Below are 23,293 nucleotides of genomic sequence, written 5' to 3'. Positions count from 1 at the left end.
GTAATTTAAGATAAGACTATCCAACTTGGATTAAACCATTATTCTGACCTTCTTCAGTGTAAATGTGCTTACGTATCCTTCCAATAATGATAAAGACAGTAAAATAATAAATGTAATAAAAATAATAGAGTAAAATAATGGAAATGTAATCATAACAATAATAATAGAGTAAAATAATGAAATTAATAATAATAATAATAAATAGAGAAAATAATAAATGTAATAATAATAATTAATAATAATAATAATAATAGAGTAAAATAAATTTAATAATAATGATGATGATGACAGAGTAAAATAATAAATAACCTCGATTAAAGTATAAGCCAAGGGGGGCTTTTTCAGCCTAAAAAAGGACTGAAAAACTCAGCTTATACTAGAGTATATACGGTATATATCAGGCATGGGCAAACGTTTGGACACAGGGGCCACATTGTGTTTTAAAATTTGACAGATGGGCTGTGTCAGAGGCAAATGGATGGAAAGTGTTTGTATGAACTAGCTGGGGGGAAAATGAACAAATTCCTATGCACTCTGCACACATCTTGATTGTAGGGCAAAAGAAAGAATAATACAATATTTAAAATGAAGAACAATTTTAACCAATGTAAACTTAACTTCAGTGGAAGACCCAAGGGTCATCCAGTCCAATTCCCTTCTGCCATGAAGAAAAAGCACAATCCAAGCACACACACCCCAACAGATTTCCACTTAGCCTTTGTAGTAGGAGTAGTAATAATAATAATAATAATAATAATAATAATAATAATAATAAAAGCAACCCCAGCGGCTATCCAGTCCAACCCCCTTCTACCATGTAGGAGAAGCGCAATCAAAGCACCTCCAACAGATGGCCATCCAACCTTTGTAGTAGTAGTTGTAAATAATAATAATAATAATAATAATAATAATAATAATGGCAACCCCAGTGGCCATCCGGTCTAACCCCCTTCTGCCAAGCACAAACAACACACCCCCAACAGATGGCCACCTAACCTTTGTAGTGATAATGATAATAGGAACAACCCCAAGGGCCATCCTGTCTTACCCCATTCTGCCATGCAAGAAAAGCAAGGTGCTGCTGTTCCCAGGAGGAGGAGGAGGAGCAGCAGGGCTTTGTGATCCAGACTGAAATTTGTGAGGTGCTCCTCCTCCTCCTCGGCATCAGTGTTGACGTCTGATCGGGCGAGAGAGCAAAGAGATAAAGCAGGGAAGGAAGGCAAAGGTAGGCAGGTGGAATGTGCCCCTTGGTGCTCATAGCGAGCATGGTGCAGGGACCTCCTGCCTGTTGTTGGCAGGAGCAGGGCTACCCCCTGTGACCCCCCCCCCCCAATGCACTGAGCCTCAGGAAGTGCCTGGACCTCAAGGGAGGAGGAAAGCAGCCTGGCACCACCACGCACCGTTAGAGCAGGAAGAAGAAGAAAGGGGAGGAAGGCAACAACGATGATGACGACAGCACAGAGCCCCTCAGTATGCCTCACTGAGCCCCAAAGGTTCTGTGGAGTGCACTTAAGAACCGCTACTCTAGGCAAATGTGTTCTTTAACTTCAGACCATTAGACCTGGTCATGCCCTCTGGGGTAGCAGAAAATAGACCTCGTTTTAAAAAAAAATCTTGATCTGTATTCCCATTTCCTTAATTTACTCTTCCTTTTTTTTTTTACTGTACAGGTATCTTCAGTTAATGGAACTAAACTCCTTTTATATTTGGGTTAATTAAACCCAATAAAACTGTTGATATTTCATAATGTATTCTGAAGCAGTGCACAAGTATAATACTTTTTCTTTCTAAGAAAAATATTTGAAAGGCCTTTTCTCTCTTCTTAGTTGCATGTTCTGTTTATTCAACTGTGGGTGGATGTGGGAAGAAAGGTCCTTTTAATTCTGAGTTCCAATTTCCTTAATTGTCAAAGCCACTTCCTTCAAAGTATCTTTCCACAAATCTCTATTGTAAATATCATCTTTGTCCATACCAGACTTTCATTGGTATATCAGGAGTAGACCGGAGATGGCATTAAACATGCAAAAGATGCATTTGTTGTCCACATATAGTTTTGATTAAGGTCAGATCTTGCAGGAAGTTAATCCTTAATCCAAGGATGGGGAACCTCTTGAGAAACCTTCTCATACTCAGCCTAAGTGAAAGTTTCTGCTAAACCGTCTCGCTTCACAAGACACCACCCAATAAACCAGAGGTTAACATAGTGTGGATTGAGATATACATGTGGAAAATGGAGCCCACTTTTGTGGGTCCTAAAGTATTCCACCAGAGAACAGGCCTGTTCCCTCCTCTCTGCCTGCTCCAAAGCCCCACAATTTCATTTTTTTTAAAACAGCATTACTTTTTAGGAAGTAGAACCACAGACCATGCAGAAAGTCCTCCAAATACATGAGAACACAGTCATCTCTTTACCTGTGTAGTCCCTCTTGAAGGAAAAGAACATGGCATTACTTTCAGTCTCCATTTTGAGATTGAATGCAGAGAAAAACAGATATTTGGGTTTCTTGTGGTGGTGTGAAGTCTATAAAATGGTTTGGGTGCAGTCTATAAAGCGGTTCTTGCAGTTGCTCACCTTCACACTATCCGGTAGTGACAACTATACCATCAATATAGAAAGCCAACCATGGAGTCAGTTATTGATGGAACCAAACTTCCGAAGAACAAAAAATCAATTGCACTACATTGGAAAGAACACTACCAAAGCCTCCTGAATCGCAGCTCCAACATGGCCAAAGAGGTTCTCTCACAAATCCCACAACAACAAACCAGGGATGAGCCTGCAGCACTGTCTAGTTTGGAAGAAGTAAGCTATTATTATTATTATTATTATTATTATTATAACTTTATTTGTACCCCGCTAGCATCTCCCGAAGGATTCGATGCGGCTTACACAGGCCGAAGCCTCAGAACACAATACAACAAAGCAATACATAAAGCAAATTAAAAACAGTTAAGCAAAGTAAACAATAAACAGTAACAATATAACAGACAGTATTAAAACTGGGCTGGCCATAGTAGTGGGTACAGGGCTAAAAGTGCTGATGTGGCGGAAGGAATGTAGGATTATAAAGTAAGTGCAGTGTGCGGTGTGCAGTGATTTTGGTTCTACTAAAGTGCTTCTAGGGCTTAGTATTGGAGGTTCCTAATATGAAAAGGCACATCGGAACAGCCAGGTTTTCAAATTCTTTCTGAAGACTGCCAATGTAGGGGCCTGTCTGAGATCTTTTGGGAGGACGTTCCAAAGTCGGGAGGCCGCCACAGAAAAGGCCCTGTCTCGCGTCCCCACCAAGTGCGCTTGCGACACAGGCGGGATCACGAGCAGGGCCTCTCCAGATGACCGAAGTGCACGTGTGGGTTCGTAGACGGAGATGCGGTCACGCAGGTAGGGTGGTCCCAAACCGTTCAGGGCTTTGTAGGTAAGCACCTGCACCTTAAATTGGGCTCGGAAAATAAATGGCAGCCAGTGAAGCTCCTTAAACAGGAGGGTTGACCTCTCTCTGTAATGAGCCCCGGTTAACATCCTGGCTGCTGCCCGTTGGACCAGTTGGAATTTCCGAGCCGTTTTCAAGGGCAGCCTGACGTAGAGCGCATTGCAGTAATCCAATCTAGAGGTGACCAAGGCATGGACCACCCCAGCCAGATCAGCCTTCGCGAGGTACGGTCGCAGCTGGTGCACAAGTCTCAGTTGTGCAAAAGCCCTCCCGGACACCGCCGACGCCTGAGCCTCAAGCGTAAGCGATTAATCCAAGAGGACTCCCAAACTGCGGACCTGTGGCTTCAGGGGGAGTGCAACCCCGTCCAACACAGGTTGCTACCCTATACCCCGATCTGGTTTACGATTGACCAGGAGGACCTCTGTCTTGTCGGGATTGATATTCAGCTTGTTCCTCCTCATCCAGATAGACACAGCGGCCAGGCACTCGTCCAGCACCCAAGAGGCCTCCTTGGAATTGGGTGGAAATGAGTAGTAGAGTTGTGTGTCATCTGCATAGAGGTGGCACCTAACTCCAAAACTCCGGATGACCTCTCCCAGCAGGTTCATGTAGATGTTAAAGAGCATGGGAGACAGAATAGAGCCTTGCGGGACCCCACAGGTCAAGGGCCAGGGGTCCGAGCAGGCGTCTCCCAGCTTCACCAACTGGGATCAACCCTCCAGGAAGGACCGAAGCCACGACAGAACCGTGCCCCCAAGACCCATCCCAGAGAGACGACCCAGAAGGATACCATGATCGATGGTATCGAAAGCCGCTGAGATGTCCAAGAGAACCAACAGAGTCACACTCCCCCTGTCCAGCTCTCTACGGAGGTCATCCACCAAGGTGACCAAGGCTGTCTCGGTGCCGTGACCAGGCCTGAAACCAGACTGTGACTGATCTAGGTAGTTGATGTCGTCCTCTGAAAAATCCTGCAAATCTCTTGGGTAGACATGCAGACAAATGTCAGCGTGCTGGAAGAAGCAAAGACCACCAGCATTGAAGCAATGGTCCTCCGCCATCAACTCCGCTGGACCAGCCACATTGTCCGGATACCCGACCACCGTCTCCCAAAGCAACTGCTCTACTCCGAAGTCAAGAATGGAAAATGGAATGTTTGTGGACAGGAAAGGAGATTTAAAGATGGGCTCAAAGCCAACCTTAAAAACTCTGGCATAGACATTGAGAACTGGGAAGCCCTGGCCCTTGAGCGCTCCAGCTGGAGGTCTGCTGTGACCAGCAGTGCTGCAGAATTTGAAGAGGCATAAATGGAGGGCAAAAGAGAGAAATGTGCCAAGAAGAAGGCACGTCAAGCCAACCCTGACCAAGACCGCCTTCCACCTGGAAACCAATGCCCTCAATGCGGGAGAAGACGCAGATCAAAAATAGGGCTCCACAGTCACCTACGGACCCACCGCCAGTACACTGATCTTGGAAGACTATCCTGCTCGGACAACGAGGCATCGCCTAAGTAAGTAGGTAGTCGGGAGCCACATGTTCTTGGCTGGTTCTTGGATATGACTGTTAACTCCATCTGCCCAAATGGGCAAAGAAGTAAACAGCTAGCAGGCAAGCACTTGAACACAGAAACACTTTTTGTCCTTAGAATTCCTCCCATTTTTAAAAGTACCACCTCAAATACTTCATTTCTCTTCCTTTTAGAGGAGACTACAAAGGTAATGACAAACCTCCTGTTGAAATCTCAGCTGGAGAAGTTCTTGCTTGCCCAGTGATGACAGGAATGTGGCTATAACCTTGGTGTCATCTCCATGCCCCCACCCAAATGTTAACCTGACCCCATCCCTGAAAAGCTCTCCATCTTTGCTTTAATCAATTTGTAAGGCCTTTTCCCCCATTAACAACTATTGTGTTTTCCAAAAATTATTCAACTGGAGGCTGCACTTTTTGTTCTCATTTAAGGATAATAAGCTTATTGTGGAAGTAATCAGATGCATGAACAGAAAACCCAGTAAAACCCTCTGTCACTTAACAGTGTGTTAACAGTTTTTAATGGAAGACGCAGTCAATCATAGGAATTAGATATGAACGAGCAGCTGCAGGAACCTTGGAAACAGATTGGAGAGCTAGATCCCACATAGTTTTTCACCGTTGCCTCTTTGAAGCCGCCCCCTTGGTTACACCAGATTTAATTCATTGGCCTTTTCTTAATATTTTCTTGCTTTTTGCAGAACATGTGTAATATCAGAAATACAATTGTTTCTTTTAATGTAGGCAGCCACAGGCTATGTTGTTATGTTCACAGCATGAAGTAGGTAAATGCACTCAAACAATCGATCCTAATAAGAGCTTTCTAAATAGAGACACCCAAGGTCTCTTCCAGGGTAATACTTGCCTCCATGGGAACACTGAAGCATGCAAGTGGAGAATGTTGTATCAGAATCCAGCATCCACAGAGTGCTCTCTGCAGGGCAACTTCGTCAGAAGGAATTGGTCAGAATCCAGTTGTTCTGAAAAATCTGTTAATTATTACCCTTTTGATGGTACAGGCACTTAACAGACACTTATTAAAATAGCCTAAGAACAAAATGCATCTGTTAGTAGCAACTGGTGAATTGCATGCCATTGAAGTCACTCTGTATTTTAGTCTGAACCTTAAAGAAGCTCATCAAGAGGTCAAAACTATTTGGTTTTGACTCTCCGTACAGTGCACAAAGTATTGTTCATATTGGTTTTATGCTGTTATATAATTTTTATTATATGATGGTTGCTTTTGTTTGTCTTTGGGGTCATTCCGCTAAAGTCTAGGGTGTGATATCAAGCAATACAGCTAATTCTGTTTATTAAAATGTCACATTATTTAAGTAATTTGTGGTTCTCAAAGTAGAATACAACACAATTAAAAATAAAACATTTTAAAGAAATTACATAAAAGCAACATTTAAAACCTATACATAGAAAAAAACTATTTAAACAAATTAAAATTAGGGCATCTTTCTAGTTGAAACAGTATTGCACAAGTCTTCCTCTCAGAAACCTAAAGTTAAAAAAAAATTAAAACTCATTTTGAAAACACACTAAAATACAAACACAAGTCCACCCCCTCATTAAAACCTCCACATGCCACAATATAATAAAAATGAAATGTCTCCCCAAATCTAAAGGTCTTTACTTGCTGGTGGAAAGACAACAGGGAGGAAGGCAAGCAGGTCTCCCATGGAAAAGAATCCCACAGCTTAAGAGAAACCACTGAGAAGGTGCTCTCTCTCTCTCTCGTTCTCTCTCATATCCTCACCAAACATCCCTGGTGGTGCAATCGGTTAAACCCTTGTGCCGGCAGGACTGAAGACCAACAGGTAGGAGGTTCGAATCTGGGGAGAATGTGGATGAACTCCCTCTGTCAGCTCCAGCTCCTTGCAGATGGCCAATTCTCTCACACCAGAAGCGACTTGCAGTTTCTCAAGTTGCTCCTGACACACACACACACACACACACACACACAAAACAAAACATCCCAGTGATGATAGTGGGACCAAAAGTTAGCCCTTCCCTGCAGATCTGAAAGCTCAGGCACCCTCAACTAGGACTATATAATAGTTTATACTAACTATATAGTGTTATAGTATTTTAGTGTTATAGTGTAGTGTCCCTGACATGATAAATAAATATAGAGATTGTAACCAGCACTTTGAACTTTAAGGCATTAAAGGTCAAGTTGCCTTTCATAGAAAAGTAAAAAGTAATAATTTAATTTTTTTTAATTGTAATCAAAGTGGACTGTACAGTACTACTCTTGGTACAGTAAGAAGTCTTGTTTTCTTAAGAAGCAAATAGGTTTGTAGAACTGTACACAAAAAGTTATTTAATAGTTTCAATACAATCCTCCCTGTGCTCCCCCCTCCCCACAAATTTGTTTATTTTACTTTATCATTTACCTAAACTATTAGAAACTGTCTCGGAGAATTAAAATGTACTCTTGGATACTTTTGCTGCCATCACTTGGTGGTTTCTTCTTTTTATTTGGCATTATAATGGCTTCTGTCCATAGCAACCCTATTAATGAGAGATCTCCAAGAGCCCCAGTGTTCAACTGCCCTACTCATATCTTGCAAACTCACAGCAGCCATGATGCCCTTGACTGAATCAATCCACCTGTGATGCCCCTCTTGTCCCATTTTATCGAGTATTACCTTCTCACCCAATGGCTGCCAAAGTAATGAATGAGCAGATGCTGGGGTCAAACCAGGACCCATCACCATCAACACCCTTTGAACTGAGTTGAGTTGCAGGTATCCTTAAAGAAACAAAAACACGCAAGAAGGAGCACTTAGCATTCTCTGCCAGAGAGCTCTGGTGGGTCATCAAACTGCAAGTCCCAGTATTCTGTCACCACCACCAGAGGCACATAAGTTGTTGTAGCAGTGGAGTTACCATTTTAACCCCTCCTTCAATTCTCCTGATCTAGCCAATTTGTGAACCCTCTAAGAATGGGTTCCCCTTGCTGCTCTGCTCTAAGAGGAGGATGATATAGGGAGACTTCAGTATAAAACTTCATCAGTTCTAAAAAAAAAAAAGAATTCGATAGGGGCCGATTAGAGAAAATGTCTGAAAGCCCCTTTGCCTCCTCCATTGGATTAGCTGAGTAGCTACAGGGGACAAAAGAGGGGAATGTTCCAATTCCTTCCAGATACCTGAAGTTTAGCAATGGCCCCTGTCAGGGCTGCAGCTCATGCCGTTATCACTATCCTGTACTCCACTGCTTTCCCCATTGCCCGCTTAGCTCCTAGGAAAAGGGCTGTATGAGGTGGAAATGATGACCCTTTCTCAGCACCCCATCAAAGGTGGAGCCAGCTACACATTTGTCTCTGATCTGTAACTTGAAAGTGGGCAGCCTCTTAAGACACTTTTAACTTTGCACAGTTAAAGCAGCTTGGGGTCACTTTAACAGCCATGGCTGCATCAGGTAGAATACTGGGACTTGCAGTTTGATGACCCACCAGAGCTCTCTGGCAGAGAATGCTAAGTGCTCCTTCTTAAGCTCCAGGTTTCTGTTTGATGCTGGGAAAAGTGGCATGATAGCACTGTAAACGTGTATTGTGAAATGGGCCTTAATCAGAACTTCCCCAGAACAGGTTGGTGAGAGCAAGCAATGCTTGATTGCAGAGTGAGAAGGAGAGAGAGCAACGATTGTAAAGTGGCTCCTGGAAACATTCTGCCATTAGCTTAAATTTTAGCAATAATTGATGTTGGTGGGTGGCATAAAGGGTGATAATTGGTTCCTGTAAACCTTTTAAGTGCATTAGCAGGATATGTTCATAGTGAAGTATTTGGAAGCTCCACAGCACACTTCTGGCTCAGGTGCTCATTGTCTTTTGTTTCATTTATAGAGAAGGGTTTCTGTAGACTCTCACTTGAATTATCTGAGCATCTCAAAACATCCCTCTAGGTATGCAATGAAGAACAAAGAATGGTTGTCTCCCCACTTCCATAATATAGGAAGCAATAATATAATAAAAGCAAATAGAGGGAGAAAGAAAGTATTCCATCTACATCTAAATAATTATCTTGGCACTAATTGACAAATTAGACTGATCTAATAGGAATCTGACTCTCATTCTAGTTGGAAGCAAATTTTATAGATATAAAGAGAAATAGCTCTGTGTATTTATATGTGGACACTTACACAAATCTGACAAAGTTTTCACCACTTATTTTAGGGTAAGGAAGAACTTGGACTTGCCTAGCCAGGGTAAACCTTCCAGGATGCTGGAATTATTTGCCACTGACATAGAAACATTTTGCCCATGATTTCGGTTTAGAAGCTCATATTGACCCCAACCTTTGTTGGAACAGGGTTAATACAGAATCATAGAGTTGGGAAGACCCACAAAAACCATTAGTTCAATATTCTGCCATGCAGGAAAAGATAGCTAAAGCACAACTGGGAGATAGTAGTTTATGTATTCATTTGTTTATGACTGGCATGCAAGATCCTGCTTCTTAACTCATTCTGATCCTTAACAAGGTTTACAACCATTTACATCCCTCTGCTTACCCTTAATTAATCTCACGCTGCACAAGAAATCTTATATTTGTGATTTGAGGGTTTCAGACAGGAGTGGGCAATTGTGGAAGGACTGAAGACTATTTTCAGATCCTGCGCTCTCTGGTGCGCCTTACTTACATGACCAAAGGGCCATTCAGACTAGTTTTAGTGTTATTATTCCACTATACAGTTTTAGTGTTACTCCTAACAGCCATAGTTCTATACTGCAGATTCCACAGATTACAGTTTGCAGTCTGAGGAGCTATTAAAGTGCTCTGGCTGAGAATTCTTAATGTCTCTCCCTAAAATGCAAACCCCCCAAATTCCATAGGATGGAGCCATGGCAGTAAAAGTAGAATAATAGTGCTCTAATTACAAAGTGTAAATGGGCCCCAAGAGTGGAATCTCGTCACTTTGAATTGGCCAATCTTGGTAGTAATATATAAAATAAAGTTTAGGGAGGGTTGCAGGGACTGTATTATTTTGGAGCCACATTGAATCATTTGGGGTGGTTTAGATCATGGAAAATTGCCATAGTGGCTTTCTTACAATTTTGGGATGCTTCAAAGGAAGCTTCATTTTGCCCACCTCTGTTTTAGGCTGAAATCCTGTTGGTGCATTGTGGTAATGGCTTTATTTTTTCTATGGTGCTACAAAGGAAGACAGAACAAATTTGCAGGTTTTAACTAGTTACTTCCCCCAGTGCCTTCCTACTTTTACAGCCTTTTCCCTGGCATAGTTACACCAACATAGTCTGCCAGTAAAACCCTGGTGTTTGTGTTCTGGTTTTGTCCTCTTCTACCATAAACCCAGGTCATCTTGGTACCAGTGAACTATCTGTAGCTTTAACTAGCTTTCTGGTCAAAGATGTAGTAGCCAGGCTGGTAAAACTCCTGCTCCATGGCCTTGCTGAAGAGAAGGTTGAAAGAGGTATGTAGGGATACAGTTATGATGCTGGGGGTGATGCATGAACATTTCATTTCATAGACACACACACACCTATTCTGGAACAATGACTGGTCTACTATCATGCTCAGCAGAGGATGGTGCAAAATTGGTAATAAGTGAGAGTGTTGTGAGGGTCTGGTGGAGCTTGACCTTATCTTCATTACATTTCATTCAGGATTTATGGTTCAGAAGTTTTTGCGAGGTATCATTGTTTCATGTTAAACAGTCAGGAAAAACTTTCCCCAAATCCACAATGTCCAGTTCATAAGGAACAGTATCTTAAGACTTTTTGAAAGCTTTGAAAAGAGTTGGTATCTTTGTCAATATTGCTTTGATAGCATATTTCATGTTCCATTTCACATAATCCCTGTGAGGTAGAACATACTCTCAGATTTAGAGAAATCAATCTATGTGGATTCTAAACAGGATTGTTTTAAATGATAGACAGAGAGAGTGTTAAAAGTAAGAGTAAAGTTTACTACAAAGGAAATTCTGACTTTAATCTGAATATTACTCATGCTATTCTTCTAAAGAAAAATAGCTGCACACCTATTTGTGAGCTATTGTATTGTATTGAGTTGCCAAGTACAATAAAAGAAAAAGGAAACAAATGGGAAGAAATCCCTTTTATACATGCATAGGGTAATAGCAACATTACTGAAATATATATCAAGCCATGACGTATGTACACATACACACAGTGGAAGAAACAATCCAATTTATACATTATGACTCAACTAATGGCACAGTCAGTGGTCTTAAAATTGTTGCTCATGAGCAATTTTATCATCCTCTCCAATATACTCGGTGGGGTGGAAGGAGTTCTGGTTTCAGTAAATTGATTTCAGCTGAAGCGCAGTTTAGTTGGAAATAAGTCTCAGTTATTGCACAAGGTGGCTCATCTGTTAATATTCCTCCCTGGCTTATTAAGCAGTTTGTTATCAAAGCTCTTAAAAAGTTGGAAAAAGTGTAATAGGGAAGTGCTAATCCTCTTGCTAGCAAGGTGATCAGTGTGCCAAGTCCAGCTCCTTCATCAGGCAGTCCAGCTATTGAGAGGTGGTTGAAGTAAGAAAAGTGTGACTAAAATGAATGGGAGTGTTATGTTTGCCCATTTCAGCTAGTGACTTCTAGGGCAGTGAGGCTGATAAACCATTCAGCCAGATTTTCTTTTTGTCTGCAAGGAGTTTTCTAAGCTGCTGAATCTATTTTGGGGGTTGGGTTCAGCACCTTGGACTGCACATTTGAAGTCTGGACTGAAACTGGGATCACATACTCTTTTCCACTGGAAAGAAACCATCAGTATCACGTGGACAGTTGCTTGAAACTTTATTCAACTAAGAGCTTACAAAGTAGATCTTCCCACTCCTAGCAAGGCTTAGAAGTAGAAACACTGAAAGGTGGTGGGCTATTCAATACATAAAACCAACCAACCTGTAAAATAAAATGTTAAGTACAAGCTTTTGTTTGTACATGCCTGTTTTGCTTAGACCTTTGTTAGGTTTTGGTTTGATTCTTTGCCTTTCAGTCTTGCCCATGTTCTCTCCAACAAACACAAGAGTGGCAAACTTTTCATTCTAGGACAGTGGTTCTCAACCTTTGGGTCCCCAGGTGTTTTGGCCTACAACTCCCAGAAATCACAGCCAGTTTACCAGCTGTTAATATTTCTGAGAGTTGAAGACCAAAACATCTGGGGACCTGCAGGTTGAGAACTACTGTTCTAGGAGTTCTTCACCTTTATATGCAGCATGTCAAGGAGATAAAAGTTGAGTGTTCCTTGTCCAAAGGCTTGGAATCAAAAGTGTTTTAGATTTGTGATATTTAAACATTTTGGAATATCATGTATTTGGAGTATGTGCATTGTGAGCTACCTTGGAGATGGGACAGAAAGAAGTCTAAACACACAATTCACTCATGTTTCATATATATCTTATATGCATAGCCTGAAGGTAATTTCGTGAAGTATTTTTAATAATTTTGAGCATGAAACAAAGTTTTATGTGCATTGAACTATTAGAAAGCAAAGGTGTCTCAACCACCTATGTGAACAATTTTGCAGCGTTTCAGAATTCTGCATAAGGGATGTCCAACCTGTATTTAATAAAGCAGCCATCCCTCAGCATAAAAGCAATGGGAGAAGCATTGCCCACTCTGTTACTTTCATTTTGCTGTTAAAAGCATAGGAGGCACACCTTTAAAAAGTTGGCAACCTTAACTAGCTTGAACCAAACAGCAGTTATTTCTATTAGTCTTGTATCCTTTCCTTTATAAAATAATGACTGGCTTCCAGTAGGGGGACTGCAGCTTTCCCAGGGAATGCCGGGCTTGCTATTTAGTGGAATTGCTCAGATATTAGTAATAATTCAATTACACATCCCTTTAGCACTGTGCCTGGGATTATTAGCTCATATCTTTTCCAGTAAATCCAGTTATATTTTGAGAGACCTTTTCACAGCCACTTGTATATAAGTTTTAGCATGAAAAGTACTGGATATCATCAGTATAAAAACACCACTTTCTTGCTAAAGGAAGGCTCCTGGCTGAAGCAAAATGCACTTGGTGGCTGAAACAGATCCAGAGTCTCCACTGTCAGAAGGCAGCAGTTCTGCCCTTTGTTGAAAAATATTGAGGGGTGGGGAATGTCTTTATGAATGGCAATAACTTTATATGATTCTGAGGAAGTTAAATGGAGCATAAATGGGAAAAGAACTTTACCCTCAGGCCTCGTCGTTTAGTAATTCATAAGTCATTAATCGCTTTGTACCCATCAAGTACATTTGTCACTTGAATAGGCTCTGGGGTACTTGTGAGTGGAGCTTGGCAAACTAATTACAGGACTAATGTAATTACACATAAATGGACTGCAAGTGTGTATGTTTCTATATGTGTAAAAGAGAGACACCGAGAGTTATGGCATAGAACCAGCAAGCCACAATTGGTGGGTATGTCGCCATTCATGCAGTCATTGTGTATAATTCTTGCACGCACTGAACTGATGAAAAGTTCAGTGGCACCCAGCTCTTTGCTTTCAACCGTCATGAAGCTAGGAGATGGGAGCAGTTTTTCATTAGTTGTGTTCTCTTTCTTGTGGATTCAGCGGGTAGTATCACTAACAATGAAAAATTTACAACCTCCCTAGTCAGGGGGAATAGACTGTAACAGAAGGTGTAGGGTAGGATCCAGTTGCAAGTATGAGAAGTTTGTTTCCACTTAGAATGAAATAGGCACTCTTCCATTCCTTTTGTCAACTCTGCAATTAACATAGTTGGTATTACATTTCCCTTGAAAGATCTCTCTTCACCTTCTCACGTCACCTTCACATTGTCCTTCTTCATGGAAGAAAATGGGTGGGCTTCCAGGAGCAGACACAACACTGGCCCTAAGATAATGCTGGTTTTAACAACAATTGGTTAGAGAAGCCAGGATCTGGCTTGCAGATGAGAAAAGATAATATATATATTTTTTATTTATTTAGACGTTTTCTATACCGGCCTTCTCACCTCAACGAGGGACTCAGGTCGGTTTATTATTTTGTGCTAACCTGAAATTATTTCTTGGTTGAAAAGATTCCCACTCCTGTACACACCTCTGCTTGGAGCACTGCTGCAAGAGAAGGAAGATGTTAGTATGCACACCAAATAATTTTCCATGCTGTCAAAGATCTTTAGGAGTTTAACTCAAACACATTCCCCATCATGCTGCCCCAGTATGAGCTCTCTTCCACACTGTACAACTATTGCACTTTGATACCACTTTAACCACCGTGGCTACATCCTACAGAATCCTGGAATTTGTAGTTTATTGAGGTACAAATCTCAGGGTGCCATAGGGTTGAATTGTGGTGGTTTGAAGTGGAATCAGCACTATAATTATGTGTGGTGAATGAGACCTTTTTCTATACCTTCTCCTTAGGTATAGACAAATGATACTCTTATGTGTTACTGCCCTCTGATGTTGAACCCCAGGAATAAGACATAGGTGCCATAGATCCAGCATTGTGTAGTGTTTGTTTTCAGAATTTGTCTTGATCGCTTATATTATAAAATGGTTAATTTGCTAACTTGTTTTTTTTCTGAAAGGACTTCTGTCTTGGTCAGAAAGAATGGCTTATTTTTGTTGTTGTTGTTGTTGTTGTTAGCAGTCACTTTCCTCTGTTCAGGATGAGGCCACCCTAAAAGGTGCTGATCTTGAAACTGAGACTGGACAGTAATTGTCCTTTTGTGCTTCTGCTGCTGCCGCCTCCAATTCAAGCCAGTAACTATATTTAGGAGCAGAGGCATGAGAGTTGCTATATAGCAGATTACTAGCTGAGCCTTTAAAAAAAAAAAGGCAATAGTCGGCACGACTACAAACACCATGAGATACTATTCTACCAAATTTGATTTTCAAAAGTATCCCGTTGTCATCCATCAGGTTTGCCAGCAATAAAACCGGTACTGTCAGATTTCTCTGCATGTTCTGGCCTAATAATTCTAGCATTTGAAAAAAGCCCTAGTAGGGAACTGTCTTGTCTAGCTGGCTGAATCCCAGACTGACACAGACATGTGAGATGCCAACGCGGATCCTTGCCTAAACTTGTCAGGCAAAGGCAGGCATCATGAAAAGAGACAGCTCCTTGAGAATCTCATAGGTTGCCTAAGTGTCCACAGACCTAGTAGACAGAACTGTGTGTCTTCTGAGCCAAATCCAAATTCTTCACCAAGAAAATTGACATACTGCTGCTATCCCGATGAATTGTACAGATCACATGTGCCCCCTTCTAATTTCACAGTTGCAACAGTCTATCTCCATCTTTTGTTTAATACCACACACAGCCACGATCCCTTTTAGGATTTTGAAATACTTTAAATGTTCTTGGCAAGAGGTGAGGATGGAGGGGGAAAGGAGTGAAGAACAAAGAACATGGAGAAGAAAAGGGCTGGATATTGAGGTCCAAATACTTGTGGGATTGTGTGAGGAGAGCTGGGAATAATAACTAGAAGACATAGAAGGAAGGAAACTTTTGACCACAGAAAGGGGGTTCACTTGAAGTCAGCAGTTTCTCCCCACTGAATTTCTTTAACCATAAAATCATAATTAATGTCATGATCTTACTGAAAAAGGAGAGAAAGAGATACTCCATGTGTGCCGCAGCCTGGGCTTGAAGCCCATTACATTGGCAGGGGATTGCAAGAGCTATTGTCCTGTATCTATATGAGATATGCCAAATACCATCCCCATTTACACATATCATCTCTTTATTGTGAATATGTGAAGGGGGGGGTCCCTCTATACAATTCTACAGGCGTTGATAGAACAGATTGTCTTATCTTAAGATAAGTTGCCTCGGGAGCTGTTCCTCCCTTGTGTTACTTTTAGTTTATGTTGTTGGAGTAGGGAAACTTGCTGTCAAGTAGCGGCTTGGCTGCTCTGAACACCCTGGCACCATTCCTGGAGATGAAATGCCCCTGGGGATCCTGCTGCATTCCCAGGGAAATTATTGGGAGGGGAAGAAATTGGAGGAAAGATGGCAGTTTGGGATTTGAATCCAGGCTAGTGGTTTAGAGCGGATGAGTCACCACAGACAAGCTTAAGCTCTAAATTTCTCAGAATGAATGCAATGCACCAGTCTTAAATATAGCCCTGCAATTATCCTTTACCACAATTATCAATATCATTATCGTTCACATAAGATGAGAACGGTTGCTGAAAGGAATTTACATGCTTCTGGTTATGAAGGAGATAATCTGCATCGCTCTTGAAGTTCAGATAGGTAATTGTGTCTTTTTGATTTAATTGTGGTCACCTGTTGTGTTTTCTTTTTCATTGTCATCATTTATTCATGGATTTAAACTTCATTGGGGGAAATGTCATGCAAATACCCATAGCAACATATAACAGCCAGCAGCAGGATTCCCAGCAAATACAGCACTTCCCAAAGCATCCCTCTGAGATGCCCTGCTTCCTTAGTGTTTTAAAAGTAAATCTGGAGCTGTGATGCTCAAGAGTAAATGCTGGATGCATGAGCATTTGCATTGAAAGTATTGGTGTTCCTGAAAAAAATGCAAAAAGGAGACATTGAATGAGGATGAGGATCGCTTGAGGTAATATTAGGGTTTTTTCCAATTTCTAATCATTATTACTAGTGATTTCATTATTTGTAGTGGTTTGTTTTCTTTAAATACTTCGTTCTCTCATTGTCAGCATCCAAAATAATAAAACTTGCAAAAAACAAAAGTATTTTTAAAATAAACAGCATGTGCATTATGGCACAAAAAAGATGACAGGTTAAGCCAGTGCTAATCATTGCTAATACTGTGAATGGAACAGAGATGGCAGCTAGAAGCTGCTACTACTAATAAAGCTTATTTGGTATAATATCAAGGTAATGATTCCTGCTGTGGATCAGGCGCTGACAGGATCATGTTGTTAGCTGTTGTCACTGAGAAATCTGGTATAATGAGTATAAAATGCAAGGTAAGGCATGCATAAAAGTAATCAGACCACGCCGTTTTGGCTTTCAAAGTGACAAGGAAAGAAAAAGACCACAAAACGTTGGGGACATTTTCAAGAATAAAGAAAATCATACAGCATTATAATTATTATTGCTATTATTATTATTATTATTATTATTATTGCTATTTCATATATTTGTATCCCATTCTTTTCACCCCCGGAGGAGGACTCAGGGCAGCCTCACAATCGGCAACCATTGGATGCCCAAACAAAGACAATTATAATAACAATTTACATTTAAAACAATAGCTAAAATATCAAATGTAATGGGACTGACAATGGACTGACCTGGATTATGACTTGAACTTGTGTGATTTTAATTGGTTGTGTTACCTATTGAAATCATGCAAGTTCAAGTCATAATCCAGGTCAGTCCATTGTCAGTCCCATTATCATTTTAGACATAGAACATTTTATTTTTAAAAATTCCTCATACAGAAGCTGCATTGACACACATGCCACAGACCCATTCTGTATAATTGGGGTCAGATCTGAAGTTCTTTTTAACTATCTTTTAAACAGATCTGTTTTCCACATTTTTACTGACACTTAAACCTTCTTGTTGAAGATTCAGATAATAGATGATTTGCAAGCTGTGGATGTTGATACTGTCATGCTTTATTATTAGCTTAGCTTTGGCTGGCCTTACGCCTCTTTACTGCTCTGCTTTACCACATTAATGGATGCATCTTTTTTGTTTTGCTGACTAGATGCATAAAACTTAAACCTTCAAAACCAGAAGCAGTCATTCTCTGAATGAGATCTTATTGTCTCCATCAATGTGTCTGTTAAACACAAAGTGCTTATTTTATTAAATGCGGCCTTGTGAAAGAAAGGCCCTTTAGAAGTAGTTAACAGAGAGCCCTTGTTTGTTAAATAACTTGGGTACAGTTGGAGAGTTTCCAGTCAGAGAGTTCAGGTGCTTACAAAACAAGACTGGATGACATGGACCTTTTGTCCTCAAAGGAAACAGGGCAGAAATCTGGGGAGGCACAAATACTGGCTCGGGAGGGAGGCATTCTTTTCCAACTTACACATTGCATGCCCAGATTTGTTCTATACATTGCCAGGGTCAAGCTGACAATGCTGTGTAGTCCATATCCTCCCTGTTTTTCAGCTGTGCTATTAGAGTACTGGTCAGTGTAACACCCACTTATTTTACCATCACCATGAACCATCTTCCTCTCATTACTCCAGGTTTGTGAACAAGTAGAGCTGGGCAAAGCAACTGACTCTGAGTTGACTTAATTAAATGGTTGAAACTGAAATAGTGTTTTCCCTCCTGTCCTACTTCAGTTAAGAATTATCTCCTTGCAGCAGCAAAGTGAGACCTTTTCAAGACAGATCAAATTGAGCTTTACTGTTTTTTTCCCAATTTAGAAAAGCCAGAAATGGATGAATTCACCTTGGAAAGAGTGCTAGAAGAGCTGGAGACACTGTGCTACGAGAATATGAACATTGCCATTGAAACAGAGGAAGGCCTTGGCATAGAGTATGACGAGGATGTTGTGTGTGATGTGTGTCGCTCGCCAGAAGGAGAGGACGGCAATGAGATGGTTTTCTGTGACAAATGCAATGTCTGTGTGCATCAGGTGAGTAGCTTTGCTTGGTGTGGTGAAGCACCAAGTCCTATCCCTTAGAGGACTGAGTTTAGGTTAGATTAGTGGCTCCTAAGCTTTGGTCCTCCAGATATTTTGGACCTCAACTCCCAGAAGCCTTAGCCAGCTTGAGCAATAGTTGGCAATTTTGAAAGCTGAGGTCTGAAACAACCAGTTAGCCAAACTTTGGGAACCACTGGTTTAGGCTACCAGACATAAGCCAAGACCAAGAATGATGTTGTTGCAGAGATACTGTTGTTGCCTGCTGCATATGTTTTTGCAGCAAGAAAATTAAATTGTTTATTCACAGGAAACATTTATTAATTAAGAGTCAGCATAGTGTAGTGGTGTGGGTGTTAGACTAGGATACTGGGAGAGCAGGGTTCGAATCTCTGTTTTTCCATAGTAATCCATTGGGTGACCTTGAGCAAATTTCACTCTTTCAGCATTAGAAGGCAGCAGTGGTAAACTACCTACGAGCAAATCTTGCCACAAAAACCCTGTAATGGTCTTAGAGTTACAGTAAGTCACAAATTACTTGAAGGCCCACAACAACAATGTATTTACACAATTTCTTCCAGCAATTCAGTATTTAGTTAGGCTTAAGATAAACATGTTCCAATTGTTTGTAAGGGAAGGTAAAAAGAAAATTCTTTCCCATGCAGCATGGTAGTAAGATAGTCATTTTTACCTTCTTATTTTGGTATTCTCTGTCTTGTTAATCATGAATAGCCCAATCTGGAATGCCTTTAACCTTTACACTTTTACACATCTGCTTTACACATCTCTTAGAGCAGTTGTACTGTTCACTGACCTTGATTGAGTAGAATCTGCCTGTGAATGCAGACAACCTCCTTGATAAGTTGCTCATGTTGAATTTAATAGACAGTAAGGAGCAAGCAGTCTATTTAGGTAGTCAAGATTTGAGGCTGGCCTTCAGAAGGATGGGCAATCAATTATGGTCCATTGAAGTCAAGCCACCAATTAGCAATCAATAGTGAGTAGCTGAGTCTCTGTTGTTAAGTGTGCAATCAAACGTAGATCCTTCTTAAGCTTCCTTAAGGTGCAATGTTCATAGGACCAAAAACCCTTCTTCTGTGTTTCTTACACTTCCAGTGCTGCCACATGCTGGTGGGATTTCCATCAGAAATTAGCATATCAGGGGAAAAAGAGAAAGGGGATGGGGGAGTCATGGGATGGACAGCACCCAACAGAGGTCACGGCAGTTCAAATCTTTGGTCTGAAAACTCTGGTGACTCCAGTCATATGTACTGTTTTTCAGTCTTGCTGAAAAAAGAAATTCCAGGAAAAGCAGGTCACCCCTAGTAGGGTACAAAGGCAGCTTTATGAGGAAGAATTGGCTCTAGTGTGAAAAATATCAGTTACCATAAATAGACTACGGAACATAAGTGTGGTACTTCCATAGAAGTAGCCCCATATGTCTGGGGGATAGTAGCTAAACCTCACAGCATTCAAAGGCCTATAGGGCCCTGTAAATTTAGTCTCCTGTGAATCTATTCTTTTCTCTTTCTGACCTGCTGTGTATCTAGTAACTCCATGCAGACTGGTTGGCCTCCTTCCTCTCCTCTACTTTCATTTGTCATGGCATAGTAACCTACTTTAAGTGCATTTCCCCCTAGGAGTTTTATAGCTAAGGAGGTCTGTGAATCAAAAGGATGTCTTGCATGTTAGACTACACCATGGGCAGACTACAGCTCTGAAGTGATTGGATACAAAAGAGGAAAGGGTTGCAGTACTTTTACCAGTTGTTTACAAGAAAGCATTTCAGAATATACTTTTTTTCATCCAGGTGCAATAAATCCTGTGCACCTGAATTCCTACACAGATAATGACACATGCAGGAATCTAGATTTCCTCCTTTTGCAAGATAGGCTCTTCTTTGCAGCATGTGTTTCAATACATTGATGTTTGAATGTATGCCTGCCACACACATAAAGGGATAGAAATGGTCTCTCTCAGGGTTTGTGTGGAGGTCAGAGTTGTAATTCCTTCATCTGTTGTTCCTTTATATGACCTTTCTTCCCCAATGTCTCATTTAGTGGGACTACTGCACTGTAATACAAATTACAGGCATAGCTTGTTTATGCATTTTTGTTTCTAACAGAGAAATACACTCTTCTGTTGAGCTTACTGTGGAGATAGGAATTACAAGCTTGCAGATCTCTCCTTTTTTGTAACTCTTCTTATTCTATTCGCTCTGGAATAGTCAGTTTAAAGCTGTTTTGACCATTGCAACCCATGAGATCAGAATCAAAAAGAAATGGATACTGAGTTTTCTTTAATAGTCCATAAAGAGATTCATATATTATCCTATATGTGATCTAACCTGGAAGGAAGAATACAACACTCTAAGATTTAATCTACTCACAGAGGTGGTCCATGTACCGGTCCATAAGTTCTTGCCTGTTAATCCATGGCATGTTTGCAGGAAAGAAAGAAGCAGTTGTCAGTGAACACAATTACGGCACAGGTACCTGGCACATTGCAAAAGAAATCTTGCTGGTCTCCCACATCAGATAACTTAAGAAGTACTGTTCTAAGATAAGACACTGTTAGAAATCTAAGGAACATGAAATTAAAGGTAGTGAACAGTTCAGAGAAGGAACTGAGATAAAGGCATCTGACCTTGAACATATTTTATTTTCTCTGAGAATATCTCTTAACCATGCCTCATGTAATGCCATGACACATGTGAGATCTATTAATTGAGTAAGTCAGTAGCAAGTTTGGATACTTGACTACTAATGGATTTGTTCGCATATCAGTAGTCTACACAGATAGGCTGGATGGTCTTATAGCTGCATTGTAGCTTATTTTGAAATGAACCTGAGGTTTTACGCTAAGATTTTATTCATGCGATACTTACTCAAAAGTAAGTATATACATTGTAGCTTGAGTGTAACACATGAACAAATGGGTCTCTCTTAGACTGAGTCTAATTAGTCGGTCAGTCCAATAATACCTGCTTTGACTGGCAACTCTTTCTGGCCGCAGTCTTTGTGATCATGTGAACTGAGACCTTTTTTTCAAAGTGAGATACTAAGGACTGGACTTGGGACTTTTATCACTGAGCCATAACCATTTAGGTGGCTAAAGCTCCCAAGATTCTTTAAAACTGAATTACTCCTACATATGCACATAGAACTGCATCCCAAATCTTTGATAAATAACCACTTTGAGTGTCCTTGTGGAGAGAAAAATGGGGTACAAATAAGCATATAATAATAATAATAATAATAATACGTCACACAGTCCTAGATGCTTGGGAAGTGTTTGACTTGTGATTTTTTTGATACAAAATCCAGCATATAGATCTTGTTTGCTGTGACATACTGTGCTTTTGTGTCAGTAAAATAATAATAAACAATACTGAACCTTGTGAGTCTAAATCAACTTGTTAATCCTACTAGGTAAAGGTAAAGATTCCCCTGACATTAAGTCTAGTCGTGTCTGACTCTGGGGGTTGGTGCTTATCTCCATTTCTAAGCCAAAGAACCAGCGTTGTCCGTAGACACCTCCAATGTCATGTGGCCGGCATGACTCCATGGAGCATCGTTACCTTCCCGCAGAAGCGGTATCTATTGATCTACCCACATTTGCCTGTTTTCGAACTGCTTTGTTGGCAGAAGCTGGAACTAACATTGGGAGCTCACTCTGCTCCCCGGATTCAAACCACCAGCTTTTTGGTCAGCTAGTTCAGCAGCTCAGCAGTTTAACCTGCTGCACCAACAGAGGGCCATTAATCCCACTAGAGCAGTGGTTCTCAATGTATGGATCCCAGATGTTTTGGACTTCAACTCCCATAAATCCTAACAGCTTGTAAACTGGCTGGGATTTCTGGCAGTTGTAGGCCAAAACACCTGGGGACCTACACGTTGAGCACCATTGCACTAAAGCTAGATAAATGGAACTGTAAACTGCTTTGAGTCACCTCTGTGCTGAGAGGGATGGTATACAAATATAGTAAATAAATAAATAAATAAAACAAATGTAAAGAATGGCCTGCTGATTTCCATTGGACCCTTGGGTCTACCCTAATTGGAACTAACAATTGGTCTAAAGCCCAAGTAAGAAGTACATCCTGACAAATAGTGGCCAGCAAACAGAACTCCATAAAACTTGTGTACATTACTTGTGGCCGTTGCAATCACTATCTATTTTGCAGTGAGGTGAGTGACTGCAGAGAATACAAGGGCCACAGCAGCTTGAACTCCTTCACCTCAAAAAATTGGCTGAAAACAAAATCTGGAAATAACTTCCGAGTTCTGCCTTTGTTGTTGTTTACATAAATACATTTTTGAGATATCTGCCTTTCCAGGGGTGGTAATTTGTGGGGTTGGGTTTTCTGCCGCCCCTAAAATGTGGGAATGTGTGAGGGGGTTTCAAAGAAATTACAGGTATCGCCCCAGGGTGGGATGGGGGGTGTCAGAGGTGTTGCCAAAAAAAAGCCTGTGAAAAGGGGGGTGCAGTTTTCCCACCCCTGTTTACAATGATGCCATCTAACTCTCACCTAAGTACCCTCTACTTTTGTATTTTCTTAGGCTTGCTATGGAATCCTAAAGGTTCCCCTTGGAAACTGGCTTTGCCGAACCTGCGCCCTAGGAGTCCAGCCAAAGTGTTTACTCTGCCCAAGAAGAGGGGGAGCTCTAAAACCCACCCGAAGTGGGACTAAATGGGTCCACGTTAGCTGTGCCTTATGGATACCTGAAGTAAGATGCTGGGTAATTTCTGTTCAGAGAGGAAGAAGGGTGGGATGG

At 41.0% G+C, this 23,293-nt stretch overlaps 1 protein-coding gene across 5 annotated transcripts in view; it reads left to right on the top strand.

The window, feature by feature from the left end:
- The window catches only part of JADE2 (jade family PHD finger 2), a 192,634-nt gene that overhangs the window by 115,515 nt on the left and 53,826 nt on the right, over positions 1 to 23,293 (top strand). For all 5 annotated transcript variants that reach the window (XM_060765283.2, XM_060765285.2, XM_067463695.1 and 2 more), the window contains exons 6-7: positions 18,298 to 18,509; positions 23,078 to 23,245. In XM_060765283.2, coding sequence (XP_060621266.2) covers positions 18,298 to 18,509; positions 23,078 to 23,245 — 380 coding nt within the window. The remainder of the gene's footprint in view (positions 1 to 18,297; positions 18,510 to 23,077; positions 23,246 to 23,293) is intronic.

Source organism: Anolis sagrei, chromosome 2, assembly GCF_037176765.1.
Source record: "Anolis sagrei isolate rAnoSag1 chromosome 2, rAnoSag1.mat, whole genome shotgun sequence".
NCBI lineage: Eukaryota > Metazoa > Chordata > Lepidosauria > Squamata > Dactyloidae > Anolis > Anolis sagrei.
Note: the sequence above shows the minus strand (reverse complement) of the source record. Positions and strands in the feature narration are given on the sequence as shown.